The sequence below is a fragment of the Alosa sapidissima genome, chromosome 15 (genome assembly GCF_018492685.1).
Source record: "Alosa sapidissima isolate fAloSap1 chromosome 15, fAloSap1.pri, whole genome shotgun sequence".
NCBI classification, from domain to species: Eukaryota; Metazoa; Chordata; class Actinopteri; order Clupeiformes; family Clupeidae; genus Alosa; species Alosa sapidissima.
Genome location: NC_055971.1, coordinates 3,072,700 through 3,090,560, shown reverse-complemented (window position 1 = coordinate 3,090,560; position 17,861 = coordinate 3,072,700). Strand labels below are relative to the sequence as shown.

Below are 17,861 nucleotides of genomic sequence, written 5' to 3'. Positions count from 1 at the left end.
CAGCAGCACCATATTATGAGCAGGACATGGATCAGTCAGAGCCTAGACCTTGAGGGCAAGATACTGTGTGAAAGTGTGTGAAACTATATGTGATAGTATGTATGTGTGTGTGTGTGTGTGTCTTCGGCTTGCAGACAGAGAGGCCTCATCACCCCCTACTTTCCTGACACAGCTAAGCCTGGCCCATGGTGGCTTTGTGAACATGCCTGCTGGTGATGTTCCAGGGATAAGGATGGCTTTGTCAAAATGAAATCAATGAAAACAGTATGTCTGCAGTTAGTCTCCACAAATAACCAGGGAACAGTTGGTTTTGAGGTTTGAAAATGTAAGGTTCACAATTCCTAATTGACATTCGTAAATGTTATAATACATCAATTTCATTTGGCACTGGCACTTGATGAATCAACATAATTATGACCACCACAAGTGCAGCTCAGTCGTATGGGGCAAGTCAAGTTTTTTCTGTTCTTTTTTGTACCACCTGAAACTTGGTGTGCTTGTAAATGCACATGGCTGGCTGAAAGCAGGTCTTGCACAATAAATCGACAGCCGTTGCACCAAAAAATTCAAATGTTCTATGGTCTCTAGGATATGAGTCATGAATCACGCATATTCATATTTGTGGAGCAGTGTTACCAAGTGAATGGAGTAAATCCAAAAATGCTGACTGGCCAATAACATCTCCAGATACGCCTCTGCCAATTGCTTGTGTAAAGGTTCGAAATGAAATGTAAAATGACAATTCTGCAATGTCCTTACATTTGAATGCTTTCAATTTCACACCACAATGGCATATTATAAAAATGATCAACACTAGATGTAAATCTACCCATGTTAATCAGCCCCCCCCCCCACACACACACACTAAGTGTAAATCTACCCATGTTAATCATCAACACACCCCCTCACTAGCTGTAAATCCACCCATGTGTTAGCCTTTTTTATTCAGACCTATGCTCATCTGTGCGCCACCCAGAATTATTGCTGGGGGGCTGGTAGTGCCTGATGAAGGCGATTCCTAGGTGTTTTGGCATTATACATCTGAAAACAGTTTTGGCTTGACTAAGCGCATCAGCTGGGGCATCAGCATTCTTGAGTCTTGACAAGGAGAGGAGTAACTGATTTTCTTTCTAACAGACGGAAGTGTGTGTGTGTGTGTGTTTGTGGCTTCAGGACGAGGCGTGTTAAGGAGCACATTTTTGCGTGCTGAATATTGTGGTGCCGCACCCCTCAGCGCTTACCTCATCAGGTCTGGGCAGGTGTGTCGTAAACACACACACACACACACACACACACACACACACACACACACACACACACACACGGGGGCTCCTCCCAAATATATCAAGCCCCCACATGCACCGACACACTGACATCAAGTGTCAATAAAGGACAACCACAGAAAATGACAGACAAGGTCTTTCCATAAGACAACAGGATATGAACAATCAAATAAATTAACCATCCAGTCATAAACAACACGGTGTGGTCCATTTACAGCAAGGCTCAGTATTACTCTTAATTTGAAGAGGGATTATTACAGTATATTAGAAGGGGGAAGGCAAAACACCACTACAGTAACAAAATGGCTGGCCTTGAAGTTGGCCTGGTGCGATATCGTGGGAACATGAGTACAGTGAGGAGGCCGAGGTGGGATCCAAATGCAGGTGTACAATGTCCCTCTGGCATATGATCCTAACAGCTCCTGTTGGCCCTGTGAGTACTGCACACGAGGGAAAGCAGATTTTCTGACACACTTGCCTTCCTCCGTCTTTGAGTGATGTCACAAGGTTACAGGTGATGAACTACCAGGACATGTGAGTCATCTCTTTAGGAGTACAGCACTGCCTTGCGTTTCACTCCCTTTTATAGGTTCTCCCATAGAACAACTCAGCTCCTCTATGGTGCAATACCAGGATTGGGTGCTGCCAGCGGCCTCATGCTACACTCAACAGGCTACATGAGCTTTCTCAGCTCTGAGCACAGGAACCTTAGCTGTCAAAAATAAGCCACTCACCACAGTTTGTTTCATTAACGCAGCAAATAAAGAACCAGTGTGGTCTACCAACTATGGCTCAAAATAGCTCTATCTACAACACTTCACACAAGCTGACAAAAGTGAGTCAAACAGACAGTAGCGTCGAGTCAGATGTGTACAAGAAACAGCCCACTGGAGATAAGGGGGAATCCACTCCGAGACAGGCCGGCAAGCCTCTTCTCATAAAATACTGTAAATCAGTAAAAATACTGTAAAAAAGATCACGCCGATCCCTTTCAGTCTGGAATGCGACATTTTTTTTATCTATGGGGGTTGGGGTGGAAAAGGATGTATGAAATGCTAACTGTAGACAAAACAGACACCAAAGTTCAAACATGGGAGAAAAAAAGACAGACAGAGAGACAGGCAGACAGACAGACAGGCAGGCAGGGAAACATGCAGACTTCGAGAGGAATCAGAGGGACAGTATGGATGAAACAAACTAAAGGGTGAGGGGCCACTGCAGTGGTGGTTATTTTGTATGTCCAGTCTGAGCAGACGCTTCCAGCGGAGGCTGTGTTTATTTGTTGATTTATTTATGTGGCTTCCTGTCTTTGTGAGAGCTGGGTTGGGTTTCTCAGCAGATTTAACCCATCGTGCACTCAGAAGGGATGATCTCGTTTCAGTTCACGGCCATGGACTACAACAGAAGTCTTTTTTTATCTTCATTTTGACTGTAAGACGGTCCTATAAATTGTAAAAGACTATTTTACAATTGAAAGGATGCGAAAAATGGTAAGCGCTTGCACACATACACCTGGAATTGCTTGGGGGAAAGTGAAACCTGAAGTATGCATTAACAGAAACCAGGTGAGAATCTGTTGGACAGGACTGACTGTGCACACCTGTGGTGTATGATGGGGCATTGCCTACATCACGTCATTCATCACACAATGACCTGAATGCTGCAGGCATCCCAAACAAAGCCTCAAATGACTGGGGGGCACGGATGCAAGGGAGGAAAAGTAGGGAGGGCCAACAGTGGAATGAATGTCATCCTAATTTAGTATGAGAAGGATGTTAGGAATGCCAGCCATGCAGTCCGTGCTCTCTGGGTGCACTCTCACAGGGCTTTCAGAGGGACAAGCTGTTCTCCCCAGGCAGAGCAGGAGGAAGAAGATCGCTGGTCGCTAGCAGAGTTGATGGTTAAAATGGAGCATTACATTTGCCCTTCCACTGAGAAAATCAATCCTGCCATTTGGCCCTGTCCACTCCTCCCTCCTCAGGATAATTTACTAAAAACACTCCTTACCACAGGTCCCCCTCCAGTCCCTACTCATGTGGTAAGCCTCATCCCAACAAACCAGAAGTCAACTCTACAACTTCCTACTCAGAGGAGCTGCAGAGAATCAGACAATGAAGAAACTAGCTGACAAACAGCCAATGGTGATCATCGCTCCAACACTCTGATGTTTAGTCCCATTCACAAGGAACGAGAGGAATGTGAGGACTGAGGCATGAGGAGGCTTAAGAGCCTCAGTGCTTCCCCTGACCGGAGAGCTTCAGCTCAGAGCAATGGCAGTTTGAACCATAAAAGCAGAGGTGAGGGAGCTTAAACAGGACTGCTGGTCATGTTCTGTGGGACTCCACACAGCCGCAGCAGCGAGCTGGAATCAGGCCAACACCAGTAGAGTTGAGTGCCAGCACTGCGAGTCACGACATCTGTGATGACTCAAGCTTCATGTCTAATAGAGCACTGTATTACTGGGCCCAGGAGAGCTGGGTGGTGTAAGATTCCACAGGGAAGAATGAGAGAGAGAGAGACAAGAGGATGAGGTTAAAGGATAAAGGCTGAGGGTTAGTAAGGCTAAAGGACTAGAAGAAGGAGAGAGGAAGAACATGAAAAGAAAGTTGGGAAGGAAATAAGAAAAAAAAAGAAAAAGAAAACCAAATTAAAAGAAAGTTGGGGTTGAAATAAGTCACTACCCTCTTCCCTCCACCTTTCCTCTTGGTTGTGTTTTCAGCGCTTCAGATAACTTTCAAAGGGGAAATGGTAAACGTAAATGAACACTGGGCTGCCAGGAAAGAAGATAAGCAGTGGTCAGACTAAATAACCCATCTGGGGGCTGTCTCATCCATCCAAGAGGCTGGGGGGTTGGGTGGGGCTGGACTTTCCTGCCTGAGCCAGCCGTAATTACACCAGTCACAGCATTCTCTCCTTGATGGTGACTATCCTTCTCATAAATCAACACACACCTATAAAATTCATTGCACATTCAATGGCACAATTGGCCAAACTTCATATATACCATCACCTGGTCTCCTATGGAAAGTCAAAGTTCTTGCAGAGCAGCCACTACTTTGAAAGGGTACAGTAGTTATAATAACAGGAATGAGAAACAAAAAAGAATAAAACATGAATTACGTGACTTGTGCTGGATGCTTATCAACGCCTCACCTTTCACCTCTCAGTACATTAGAAAGGGGCCTTATCCTGACTGAGGTCAGCTCTATGTGTTGCCACCGCTCAAGATAGCGATCCCTTTCAGGCCACTCATGGGGCTTCAGCCAGCAGCCTTTATCCGGCGCACAATGGAGCCTGACCTCGGCTGGGTACGGCTGGGGAGGTGGGGCCACGAAGGTCCTGCTTCTGAAACGCCCAGCACAAGGCTTCTGGCTGCCCACCCTGGAACAGGCATGGCTACCGGCTTCTGGCTAGCCATTCTGGAACACGCATGACATTGCCAGCTACCTACAGCTGCTGGATATCTGTGCCCATGCCTGTACTTTAACAAGAAACCTTGTGTTGACAAGACTCTCGACTCTTTCAAGACTGCTCGTCCTTGCTCTAATCACATACTAAACATTGTGAGGCCCGTTCACAGCTTAAGATAGTGGGAATTGACTGAACCTGCATGCAACAGCTCAAGCAGTATTGTCACACATTCCAGGAAAAGTACTCCACAATTATCTCCCCAAGAGGGTAGCTTTGGGATTGACCTCTAGGCAGGGTCACCCTGTACATATGTTCACAGTGTTTGATGTTCGGGCCTTCACTCCCAGGGTCACTGAGGTGTGTTCCCTCTCACAATTTATCACTTATCCATACTTCTGTCCAGTCGCACACCAGAACAGGTTCTTAAGACTTTTTTGGGTTAAATAACAGCTTGGGGCTTCTGTGGGCTGTTTGCTTTAGTGTTTGTGCTTTAGTGTCTGTGTCTGTTCTCCGCTGGCATGCCAGCATGGAAGTGACTTGAAAGAGTGTCGGGGAGGAGTGAGGGTGGGGTGTGATGGAGTGATGACCCTTGCAGGCTTAGATACAGAAACAAGAGGCAAACTTGGAAACTTCCAGCCAGAAACACTCTGACGTCACCTACTAATGCTACAGTTTACTTACTGGCCACTGTCATGACACACACAATGATTATGACCAAAAAATTAAGCAAGCCTAGAGAAATTCCCAGGCTCTTCTTCTGTCTTTATAGCTGCTTGTCTGTAAATGCAGCTTGACATTTGCTCTCTGTGGGCTCCTCACATTCCTGACATTCCCTGTAAGGCGGCGTGTTCCCTATTTCCTTGCCTCGTTGGTCATTTCTCTTTCACTCACACACACACACACAGAAAGTCCATCTTCTTATCTATCGGGCCTCCTTCCACAGAAGTGCCCTTTCCCCACCTCCATCACACCTGCTTCTGTGAGATAGCTCTGACACATATCAGCACCAGAGTGACTCATACGAACTACACACTCACACGGAAACACAGCGACTGATTTAGCCATAAGCACTGACTGGGCCCATGAGTAGTGGCCTCAGATTTCAGCCAGTATGCTCTTTTCAGAACGCAGATTTACTGGGCAGTGGTGGTGGTGACTGCTAAAATGGACGGCTGGAAGAGAAGGGAAAGTAGACAACATAACAAGCAGTAGAGATGTAACAAGAGGGTTGGGGGAGGAGAGAGAGAATGAGAAAGACAGAAAGAGAGGAAGAAGGAGAGGGGGAAGACAATGTGACTGAACGAGACAGGCAGGCTGGCCCAGTCAAGAGAGCATTGTCACACTAACTGCCTCTTCCTGTCGTTCCCCTGGCTCGGCAGTGTACTTTTACCTTATAAGGAAATGCTGTTAACTGCCTGTCACTGTGCTGATGATGTAAGTCAGCAAGGTGCCACCCCCCCCCCCCCCCCCCCCCCCTCCTCCTATCACCTCTCCCTCTCTCCATTTTTCTTGAACACACACACACAAGCATGCAGGGCAAACATCACCTGATTAAACTCAGCCACCACACCTTTCTCGTCTGGTGCTGTTTGTTTGAAACTTTCTTAGCCCAAAATGGCATTGCTGGTCTGCCTCCCTCAGTGTCTCTGTACCAGCCCTGTTTGTTTGGCTAGAAATGCTGGAATGCGAAGGATGACACCCCCTCAAACAAACACACACACACACACACACACACACACACACACACACTTCTACAAGAGTTTCCAATGAGCCAGCATAAAATGAGCAAAGGGTAGTAAACACCAGAGAAAGAGTAGTTTAAAAAGAAACACAAAAACCCTGGCTTGCTTCCCACTGAAAGTCAGTTTAGTGCACCCACAGTATAATAAAGGTCACAGTGAGACATTAAGGAATGCTTTGAGGAACAGAAGAACGTGTGACCCTGGATCCTAGCCTGACATGCCCTCTTTTGAGGTCCCATGTGGGTCTGAACTACTTACAGTGGCCATTAGTCAGAGTGGAGGGTATGTTAGACAGTGGGGGGGGGAGAGAGAGAGAGAGAGAGAGAGAGAGAGAGAGAGAGAGAGAGAGAGAGAGATGGTGGAAAGGGTGAAAGAGGAGAGGAGGAAGTGAGGGTGAGCCTGTAAAAAGCTTTTGACGAGGTCCAGTCACTGCAGAAGAAGTTCCTCTGTTCCTGTTTGTTCCCCTGTGTTTCCGCTATGACCCCTCCTCTTCCAGATCCAAAGACATTCCACAGCTAATTCTGCCTTCTCAGACTTGAAATCGGACTCCAATGTCCCTGTACATGTATGCGTGCATATAAACACACCGTTTTTTTTCCCCGCATACAACTCACGTACAAGCAACACTAACCGTGTTGCACAAAAAACTAACAAATATTTGGCAATCGTCCAAGCCACCAAGTGTCTGTATGTGCATCACATTTGCAAAGGCAGGAAAAAAAAAAAAAATACATGGTCGCAGCACCCAACTTCCCTTCATAACTCTTTGAACTAGCAGTTTACACACAGAGCTTGTCAACTAACTAACAAGGGTGCAGGAAGGGGAAGAGATTGGGGGAAATGAAAGAAAGGGGGAGAGGGGGCAGACAGGCTCTCACTGGCCATTAATCTTCTCAGCAGCAGCAGAGGAGGATTTGCCCCACATCTGTTTACAAGGGGCAGATGCAGGACCACTTCAAACAGCCCCTCTCTCGTTGTGCCTTATGTGTATGATGTGATGCTTCCTGCTCTGCAACCCCCCACAATATCCTCACAACATAAGAAAATCATTAAGATGTAAAGGCCCAGAGCTCTAGTGAATCCTAATGCATGAGAGGTAGGAGGCTCCTACTGCTTCTTTGGCCATCTGTTCACACCTTGGAACAGTCCATTTCTTAGATTGTATTCTCCCCTGAGTGATATTATGGCTTACTGGGATGACCCAATATCCTAATGATTACTCAGGCTGAGCTCCAGAGAGATGGGAGAAACTTCCAGAGGGACAGTCAACACTGCAACCCTCCAACCGTCTGGCTTTTATGGCAGAGTGGCCAGACGGAAAGCTCTCCTCAGTGAAAGCCACAGAAAGCCTGTTTGGAGTTTGCCAAAGAGAACCTAACATATGGATAAACTGGCGAAGCATGGTGGTGGCAGCATCATGCTTGGGGGTCCAAAGTGCTCAGGAATTCACACTGAGTTGAAGGCTCACCTTCCAGCAGGACAACGACCATATGCACACAATCAAGACAACAAGGGAGTAGCTTAATAGGGATAACTGACTGTCCTTGACCGGCCTAGCCAGAGCACTGACTGAACTCATCTTTGGAGACACCAAAATGTAGCTGTTCTCCAACATCCAATCTGAGAGTTTGAGAGTATCTACAGACAATATAAGACAATCCCCAAATAAGGTTTGCAAAGCTTCTCAAGTCAAACCAGAAGACGACGAGGCTCTAATCATTGCCAAAGGCACTTCAACTAATTACCAAGTAGCATAAAGTGTATGAAAACACTGAGATGGGAAAAATGGTAACATACAAGACAGTAGACTTCAGTAGCCATCCACAATGCACCAGCTTACAAATTAGGAGGTTGTTAAGTGCTGAAACAGCAAAAAACCAGGGGCAATGGCATCACTTTGCCATGTACCACTGTGCACATACCAACTGTAGTGAACATAAACTATGCCTAAACTTAACTTAAACTTAATTTTGCCGATCATGTTGGTGTGGCAAATATGTAGGCATCTGTGCACTAAACACACTCTTGCACACATGACACTCTTACACATAAGGACACACACAAACATCAAACTCATTGTTGCTATTGTGTTCGAAATGGTTCCTTGGATGGGAGGAGGGATCACATCGACATAGCCAGTACTCCTGTGATGCTAGAATCTCAAAGACTAGCACCAATCCAAAGCATGGTGATGCAAGACAGTTAAGAGGGGAAAGAGGAAGCAACAGAGCTGGCAAAGCAAGAAAGAGTGCCCAGATGCAAGCACATGTGCCTTAAAGTTCATCCAGCTGGACGGCCAACCACCTCATGATCTCTCGAACCTTTTTATCTAGTGTCAGCTCTTCCTCTTTCAGTCTCTGTCCCTTACTTACATTCTTTCTGCCTCTAACTTCAATATCCATGGCTTAGTCATTCAATCCCTTTGTAGTGGCCTTCCTTTCCTTCTTTGCCCTCCCCTTTCCACTCATTCTTTCACCGTGTACACCCCTTCCTTACTCATTCACTACTCTTGGATCTCTCTTTTGCACTCATTTACTCTATGAGGTTAGTCTTTTTTAATCCTTCCATTATTGTATTCCTCATCTTAATGCCAGTTGTATCAGCCTCACTTTTCAAGAGCTGACAGCAAACCTTATCTGAAAGTAAGACACATACTATGCAGCTCTCAACAGTTCAAGCAGCGGGGAAACCACAGGATTCAAATAAACTGCCTCTATTACTGCTTGGTTAAATATTTTCTATTTTTTGTAAATGATGCTCTGTCTACGTGCAGCGAGGGTAAAAACACAGCACTGATAAGAGCCAAAAGTGCAGCAAACATAGCTGTGGTGGTGTGAATGTTTGTAAAAAGTGCATAACACACAGGTTGCATGTCACAGTTAATGGATTCAGCAGCCAAGAGACAGTCCTCTTCAGTGAAGAACACTGGACCTTCTATTTCGTGGTTTTCCAAGAGGTAGCAGTAGGGCCAGGCCTTAATGGAGTGTCAGAAGCATTGTTCTGTCTTACTGTTGAGCCTCAATATAACCTTCAGAATCACCTGAGGCTTTGTCACCCAAACCCCTCCATGAGTGGAGTTGGGTCCTAGCCTACTTTGTATGTCCCATGAGTGGGGAAACTCCTTTTCAGCAGGGTTTCAAGTCGCACAGGGATGAAGGCTACAGTGTGGTTCTGTCAGTCTGTCTGTAAAACACACACACACACCAGAAGGAAAGAGGGAAATAAAATATCTAGCCCCAAATCCTAGAACGAGGCTTGTATTCCCGTGGCTGTGCTAATCCTCTTATAAACAGAGCTTTTGTCTGAGCTCTGTACACTTAAGAGTCTTTCACTGCTGCCTTCGACATGAGGGAACAAACAAAAGGTCCAAGGACAGTGAAAGTGTAGCCTTTTGTGCGTGCTGCACACTTTGGAACAGGACTACAGGCTGCCAAAGAAAGCCTGAGTAGGGACTTGTCATAAGGATATAACCTTTACTACCTCTATGACACCTCAGCTACAAAGCTGTTCTGTGTTTCAAGGAGGAATGAAAATTATCCTGTGACTAACTAGGCAAGTGGGCTCAGTGTGTCCCACAGAATTGAATGCTATTTGTGGTGGTAGGTTTGCAGAATCAACTCGAATGCAACAGTTTTTAACAAATTAGTGCAGCGCGGTTATGATTCTAACCAGATTTAAGCACAATTTAGTACAACCAGGAAAATCATTGTGTGGTGGTCAATGTTGATATTGTGGTGGGCCGCCACAAATAAATCAATGTATGGGAAACACTGGGGCTAATTTGGTAAGTGGAGTGGTAATAGTCAACTGCTAATTCAAGAAAATGTATTAAGATGGGTACTATCTCTGTCAATCACAGATTCCTCAGCCTTTTTGTGAACTCAGTGACCAGTAAAATCAATTCACTCATGCATGACATGGTCAACTGCGTAGCACTCTTAGACATATCACACAGGCATCTCAGGACTAATCAGACCTCATCAGAATAGGAGTGTAGGAGGGCAAGGGCCAGGATGGCATGCATAGGACACCATCTAGATCTCTTACTCTCTAAGCAAAAAAGAGGTACTAAACAAAAATGATAAATAAAATAAAAATATATAAAATGTCGGGGTCCAAGCAAAGTGACAAGTGCCCTTCAGCAGATTGAAGGTCACATAGGAAATGGGACAAAGTAGAAGCAAACCAATTGCTATATGACTATGTTCAGTAAATGTGTTATTGACATGCGATGAAATGACAACAGATAAATGACAAATTGACATGTGGCCGCTGTAGTGCTCCTTATAGAATGAACTCCACAAAATTCAGTGCGTCTCCAAAGAATGTCGTATTGATTGTATGTACCAAGTTTGAGATTGGACTTATTGTCAAATATTGTCAATATTGGTAACTGAAATTTGGTTTGACGTTGGTGGGCATTTTAAGAAGTGAGTCAATTGGCAGATGAAGAAATGTGATAAAATCACACCAGGTACAAATGTTCCAAATTTCATGTTTTATAGATATTGACATGTGGGGGCTGTACCACCCTCTATGGACAGAATTTCTCGAAATTCGCTGTGCGTCCAAAGAATGTTGTGGTAATTATGTGTACCAAGTTTGAATAGGATGGCACCTTTACAAGATACAATAACGGCAATAGAATCATTACAGGCGGCGCCCCAAAAGTTAATTAACACAGTTAATTAACAAAGAGACAAAAATCAGAAAATGCCAATCTGTCAGGCTTGGTCTGAAAGTGAGGTGTACCGAATTTCTTCGCAATCGGATCAACGTTCTAGAAGACAGATTAGTTTCTCTTTTGAGTTATTTGAAAATGGTGGGAAAATGTGCAATATGGAAATGGGCGTGGCTGGGTGGAATGGATGCAGGAGAAAAATTCCATACAGGTCTAGAGATACGAGCAAATACGTAAATGTGCTTATTATAGCGCCCCCCATGTCATTTCTGTTTTCTGAGATGGCGCACTGATTGAGACCTATGGGTAAAATTTGGTGTCTGTACCTATAAAGTTATGGCTGCAGACACGGTTTTGCTGCGGAAAAATAATATTCAGAACAAAAACTATAGGGTTCTTGCAGCTTCTCTGCTTGGACCCCTAATAACAAGCCCATGTTGGATCATGTTCTTGAAACAAAATATAGCTAATATGCAGTATACATTTAGTAAAAATTAAATGTGGCATTCCCCAATTTCCTTAAACACATAATTTCTCCACTCACCACCTTTCCAAATAGGCTAAGGAGAGTTTGTAATGTTTTATCACAACTGACCAATCATAATCACATTGTCTTCCTGAAATGCATTAGTTTTATGACTGAAGTAGCCTGCAAATTAAATAGGTAGTGCTCACGGACGCACGTCACTAGGTGAGCATCTTCAGTCTCATGTCAAACAAGTGACTTGTTTAGTTAAAAATATTATTTGAATATCTTGTGTGTATGTGAGAGAGACAGCAAGCGGAAACTAGCTAAAACTATTGTACACTTAAAGGCTTTTATCTCCAGTCTGTGGGTCTTTTGCAGGTATGACCGGCATGGTGTGATAATATCTGGAGGTGCTAGGTCCCAAAATACATACTGCTTCTGAGCTGAGAAGCAACAGCAACAAGCTTACAAGCTTTCTTTTTTGGGAGGAAGTGTCACATGCTGAAGGTGATGCTGACAAACACACACACACACACACACACACACACACACACACACATCCCCCACACAGAAACAAACTACATTAACAAACTACATGCGCCCAACAGAAAACACACTTTGACTCAGTCCCAGTCACACCCATCCCAGTTGTCCTTAAGAGTCCAAATAGTAGCACAAAACATCCCAAGAACAAGAGTGAGAGCCACAATAAATTAAATGAAAAAATTTGCTCAAATCCTACTCTTTCTACAATGCTATTTCTCTGCTTAAAGGGCTAGAACACAAGAGTAGCACCCCAAACCAGCCTCTCCAGAGATGATTCTACTCTGCCCCTCCCCCACTAACATGACTACACCTAAACACACATTCCTTTCACTGACAAAGTGGCCTGCAAGCACTCAAACACACGACTCACCCAATAAACTCTCTTGAACAGGCTTTCTCCATCATAGGGCTGTGTACAAACACTGTGCCTGGAGCCCGTAGATATGAACGACACAAAGGTGAGCAAGTAGACGACTGGAGGTGGACTCACAGCACTGCAATCATGGACCAAAATGAGATCAGGAGTAGTTTACAAGATCTGTGTTCACATCACAGATTTATGTCTAAATCTATTTAAACAGCAACCAACTAACACTTCATAAAAAGATATGACAAAGCACTGTTTGTGATTATTGAATTTCCTTTATTTGTTACTTACACCAGACCAAGTCTGTCATGATACTGTCTTCTTGACTGACTGAGTGACGTCACAAAAGCAGTGAGCTACAAGTGCTATAAACACAAACATTTTTCAATGGCATCAGCTGCTTGCAACAACTTGCAACAATGAATTCACACCACTGCAACTCATCTGCAATAATTTTGTCTCGTTATGAATTGGCCTTAAAACGGCCAAACCTCACAAACCAAGTATGCAATTAACTTTATCAAGCTCTTGCACACTTGCACACTTGTACAAGCTCTTGCACACTTGTACACTTTACAACTTGGTGTTGTTGTCCTGAAAACACAACACTTCTGCTGCTCTTACATAACTTGCACCACTATGCCACTTTCTTTATTACTTAGGTCAAACAGAACTACCCAAGCCTTTTATATGCCTGACTTTGCACTAGTATTTTATTGACTGTCTACGCACAATTTCAACCAAATTTTGCTGCTCTTATTTTTTCATTATTATATGTGCCCTCTTATTTACTTACTTTTTTGTTTACTTGAATGTTATGTTTGTCTGTGGACTTAAATTGGAAAAATATGTCTTGTCTTCACCGTGGGATAGTGAGAAACGTAATTTCGATCTCTTTGTATGTCTGGAACATGTGAAGAAATTGACAATAAAGCTGACTTTGACTTTGACTTTGATTACATCATTCTTACTTTCATTCATGGTGAACTGAGAAATCAAGGACAGACGCAACTGAGGAGAAGCAACGGCACAAGAAGGCCTAATGTTGAATGAATAGTGGAGGGGGGAGTGGAGCACTACCGCTGTAGTGGCAGAGACTCAGGCCCAAAGGACTCATTCATATTTGTACAATACACACCACCATCAATATTAAGGATAAAAGTCTATAAAGGATAAATGCTTAATGACGCACTAGGTGTGTTCCAAACGGAAGGCATATGTTCTGTTGCCACACTGGTGATCAAGAGGTGTCTTACAAGATATGACTTTGAAGTTAAGGCATCTTTTAAAAACAATGGTTTCGAAAATTTCAATGGTTTCTCTTCCTCCTAATAAACGAATATTGCTATAGGCTCCACAACCTTCAGGACAATGAGTCATATTTGTTGGGCAAGACAAAGAGGAAACAATTAGTCATCATTTTCTACAGACAAACTCCATTGACAACAGAGAGACAGGACTGGACAGTCTTCAGCTGTCCTTTAAAACCATGGAAACTTCAAAGCATTTCTGATAAGTGAAGAAATTACATAACATGTGTACTTTTATGTTACTGCTATGTCAGGCTGCACAATTACTTTACTGCAGAAATTTGAATGAAACTGCATTGTACTCAATGGTTCAGTGGTTTTCAAGCCTCAAAAAATAAATATGTAATAAAACTTAAAATTATGTTTTTCTGTACATTAGAATGTAACCGGATTCATTTGAAAATTTTCGGGGGGGGGGGGTTGCCACTAATTCCAGAAGACACCAACAAAAAGGTAATTCAGTGTAACAGGGAAAAGTGAGACATTAAGAGTAATATCAAATCACATCACAGCCCCCAAATACTAATTCATTGCCATTATAAAAATGTATAGGCCTACTTTATACATTGATGATACTTTTACTGTTCACCGATTGAATCAGATCTGGTACAAGGACTATAGCATACCCAAGCGTCTCTTCATATGGATTACAGATTGCATAGGCGTAGAACAGAGACTACTTTTTGCCAAGAAGAGCAAGCACCCCCAAATTCTGTCATTAAATTAGGCCTACATTGCCAGGTCAGCTACAAGCCTGTGGCGTCGTGATGACATGTTTACCACACTGCGAAATGTTGTTAAGAACGGTTGTCCAAGAGACAGCAGTCTAGTTTTCGAAATGTGTTAGCCTACAAACCAAGCACGCATTGTACCGAAGCAACCTGCATGTTAAAAGAGGACAGGCTTCAGAGAATATGTTTTTGGAAGCTAAAAGCGTAAAATGTAGACTTTGCGTATAGGCTAGACCTCATATAAAACTGACTGGGAGCTCAATTCAGGATTCTGAACGCTTAAAATTGTTATGCGGTCCTGCATATCAGTAAGTTGAAAATTCCTTTCAGCATTATCAAAGGCCTACGCCTTTGACGGAGGACAGACAGCTACGCAAAAGGCGTTCATTAACTTGTGCAATAACCAGCGCGGCGGGGGTGAATAGCCACAAGAATGTGCCCTTGGTGCTCCCACGTCCGAGTGTTCCGAAATAATGTCCATGATTGTGGATAAGTCACGCCTCCGATTGAAGCCAAAAAGTCTGGACCAATGAATCTAAAGCATGTTGTCGGAAAGTAGCCTAAGCGCGGTGGCAATGGGCCTAGTTTAACGTTACGTGGGTAACAAACAACATGGGCATGTTTGAGTCTTGCTGTGGTTAATGATTTAACTTTTCTGTTCTGACAAAACTTTGCCCCCTTTGAAGCAAAAAAGCCGCGCCTCACTGCCTAAAAGTCTAACATGCTTAGTTGAACAAAATCATGCCCGTTATGAATGACGGGCCCAAATGTTCTGTAGGCTACTGTCTATGAGAACCTGTATGGTATCTTGTCAATCCAGCGAAAGGATTTTTTGTTTATGAGCACAGCCTCTAAATTTTACCAGGTTCGTATAGCCGTAGCCTACACAATTCCAGGGCTGGAATTACAACTTTCGTCTAGGATTAAGCTATAGCCTACATGTAGTGTTAACAAGCTAGTCGAGACTCAGCGCAAACTGCTAAAATCATTCCTAAAAGGCAGCTCTGCTAGTCTTTATCTGACTGGTTCCAGTCCATCTGATAAACGTCGCCTGCACCATTTCGCAGCTATTTTGGTAACTTTGTGATTGGGGCCTATCGATATCGTGTAGCTGACACATCCATCAAACAGTCCTCACACATTGATAGCCTACTAAATAAAATAGAAAATGTATGGGTTGATAGAACACAGACATCTTTGAAAATAATGGCGTTTGTAGTATAAGAAAACCAGCATTAGGCCACTGGATGGAAAGTTAGTCCTTCAATCACACGCATTGTGAAATCCGCTCGAAAAGCAGCAATAGTCCATCACACTAAATAGCGATAGAAATAAACGGCAGGCATTTTCAATACAATTTTCATCATGCGAATAGCCACATCGAAGGCCCACAACAGTCCCCGGTCTCTCCCAATCTCTATACCAGACAATCTCCTACCTTTCTCTGCTGTTTCTCCCAGGCCGGATCGAGCAGCAGGTCCCGGTCCCATTCATTTTCCTGTTCCATGTGATGGCCGCCTGAAGGATATTGTTGAGTTTGATTATTTGTGGCGTGATAATCTACCATGTCTGCAAAACCTGAGTGCGTTAATTTGACCTCAAATGATAACGCAAAAGGATTTGACCAGTCGTTGAAACTGCTTTGCCTGTATCGTTCGATCCGGAATATCCGGCGCGTAGCCTACTCTGACACCACACCCGCAGAATGTCTCTCCACCCGAGAAAAAATGGTGTAATAGCCCGGAGTCGCGCCGCTCCCTCAGAATTGCGAAGGTAGGCCCTAAGCAATCATGAATATGCAAGCTTTTGATATTAATGAGGTGTTGGTTGCCTACTAAGTCCCGCCTCCCAAACGAGCAGACAGCCCCTCCGTTGTCCGCAATGGTCGTTCGCCCAATCCTAGACTATGGCTGCAGGGGGAATGTGAACTATGTTTTATTCCGCCATAAAATAGGCCGATAAGGCTACTTAAAATACTTAATACGTAATACTTTTGTTTTCGACTTGGGAGACTGAGGGTGGCTGAAGGTGAGTTGCTCAGAGTTGTAGCCTAGGTCCTGCTTGGTCGCATTGAAAAATTTGACTGTTACAAAGTTGCCGTTGTCATTTCCTCCTGGAGGCCATATCTTCAGACCAGAAACAAACAAACAAAAAAATAACAGGCGGTTATGATGATAGCCTATGGGCACATTAATGATGGGAAGTTGCTCTCCCCTCAATTTGTACAAGCGACGCTTGTACCATGACAGTCGCTTGTTGATTATTCATGAGAATCTACTCTATCATGAATGATTCAACTGTGAGCCTCATTGTCCAGTTGACCCCTAAGTGGCTGTCGTCATGCTCACATGATGGGGTCGAGTGGTGAACTTGAATGAAATTCGAGTTAGAACAAATATTTTGGCTCCATTTTTAAAAGCTGTAACAATACAAAGTCGGCGTTGAAAACTGTTTATAGGCTATCAGACCATACAATGTTAAGGTCTGGCTAACGTGACCAAACGGGTTTTACATTTAAGTAGGTCAATCTTTAAACTGTGCGTCTATGTCGATTACCATCATACAGCGACCGAGCATTCCAGAGAAATACTCCAAATCCGTTCTCAGATGGCCTCTCCACTCTCCCTCAGCACATAGGCCTAGTTTTCAACGCAAGTTGTGTTATTTTCAACACATATTGTGTAACAAATAAGAAAGGAAACAACACAAACTGTGTTGTTCCTATCTGGACACAGAGATGTGTTAAAAACAACGGAAGTTTCAACACATTCGTTTTAAGAGTGTACGTAACAGCAGTAAGTAGCCTAGGCCTTACTCGTCATGTTGGCACCAAACAGTCACATGAATGTCTCAGACCGCCGCTCAGTCCTGCACCTTCTCTCCGCAAAAATAAATCACGCTTGTCAATTTGTCTCATACTCTCGCAACTTTTGTGTATGTAAATGAGTGTGTGCATGTGTGCTTTTGTGTATAAGTGTGCTTCTCTGTGTGAGTTTTCTGCTGTCTGCATGTGTTTGTGTGTGTTTTATGTGTCTGTGCATGCACGTTCGCTTGTGTGTGTGCGTGCATATGCCTACATGTCTACTGTGTGTGTATGTGCGTGTCTATGCATGTGTGGGTGTGTGCTTGCGTGTGAGTGAGTGCATAACTGTGTGTGTGTGTGTCTGTGCTTGTTTTAATGTGTGTGCGTTTATGTGTGTGTGTGTGCATGCGTTCATGCGTGTGTTCATGAGAGTGTGTGTGCGTGCATGCTTAGTCACATGTACACATTCATTTATTGTATGGTCCTCCATGAACATAACTCCACAAGTTAACTATAGA

General features: G+C 43.8%; 1 protein-coding gene across 4 annotated transcripts in view; it reads right to left on the bottom strand.

Annotated features, from left to right (window-relative positions):
- actn4 (actinin, alpha 4) overlaps window positions 1–16,306 on the bottom strand; it is a 35,717-nt gene extending 19,411 nt beyond the window's left edge. For 2 of the 4 annotated variants that reach the window (XM_042063228.1, XM_042063226.1), the window contains exon 1: window positions 15,979–16,304. In XM_042063228.1, the coding sequence (XP_041919162.1) occupies window positions 15,979–16,107 (129 nt within the window). In that variant the 5' untranslated portion in view covers window positions 16,108–16,304. Of the gene's footprint in view, window positions 1–15,978 lie in introns of all 4 variants that reach the window. The other 2 variants (XM_042063227.1, XM_042063225.1) reach the window with 2 other exon arrangements.
- Window positions 16,307–17,861: the final 1,555 nt, after the last annotated feature.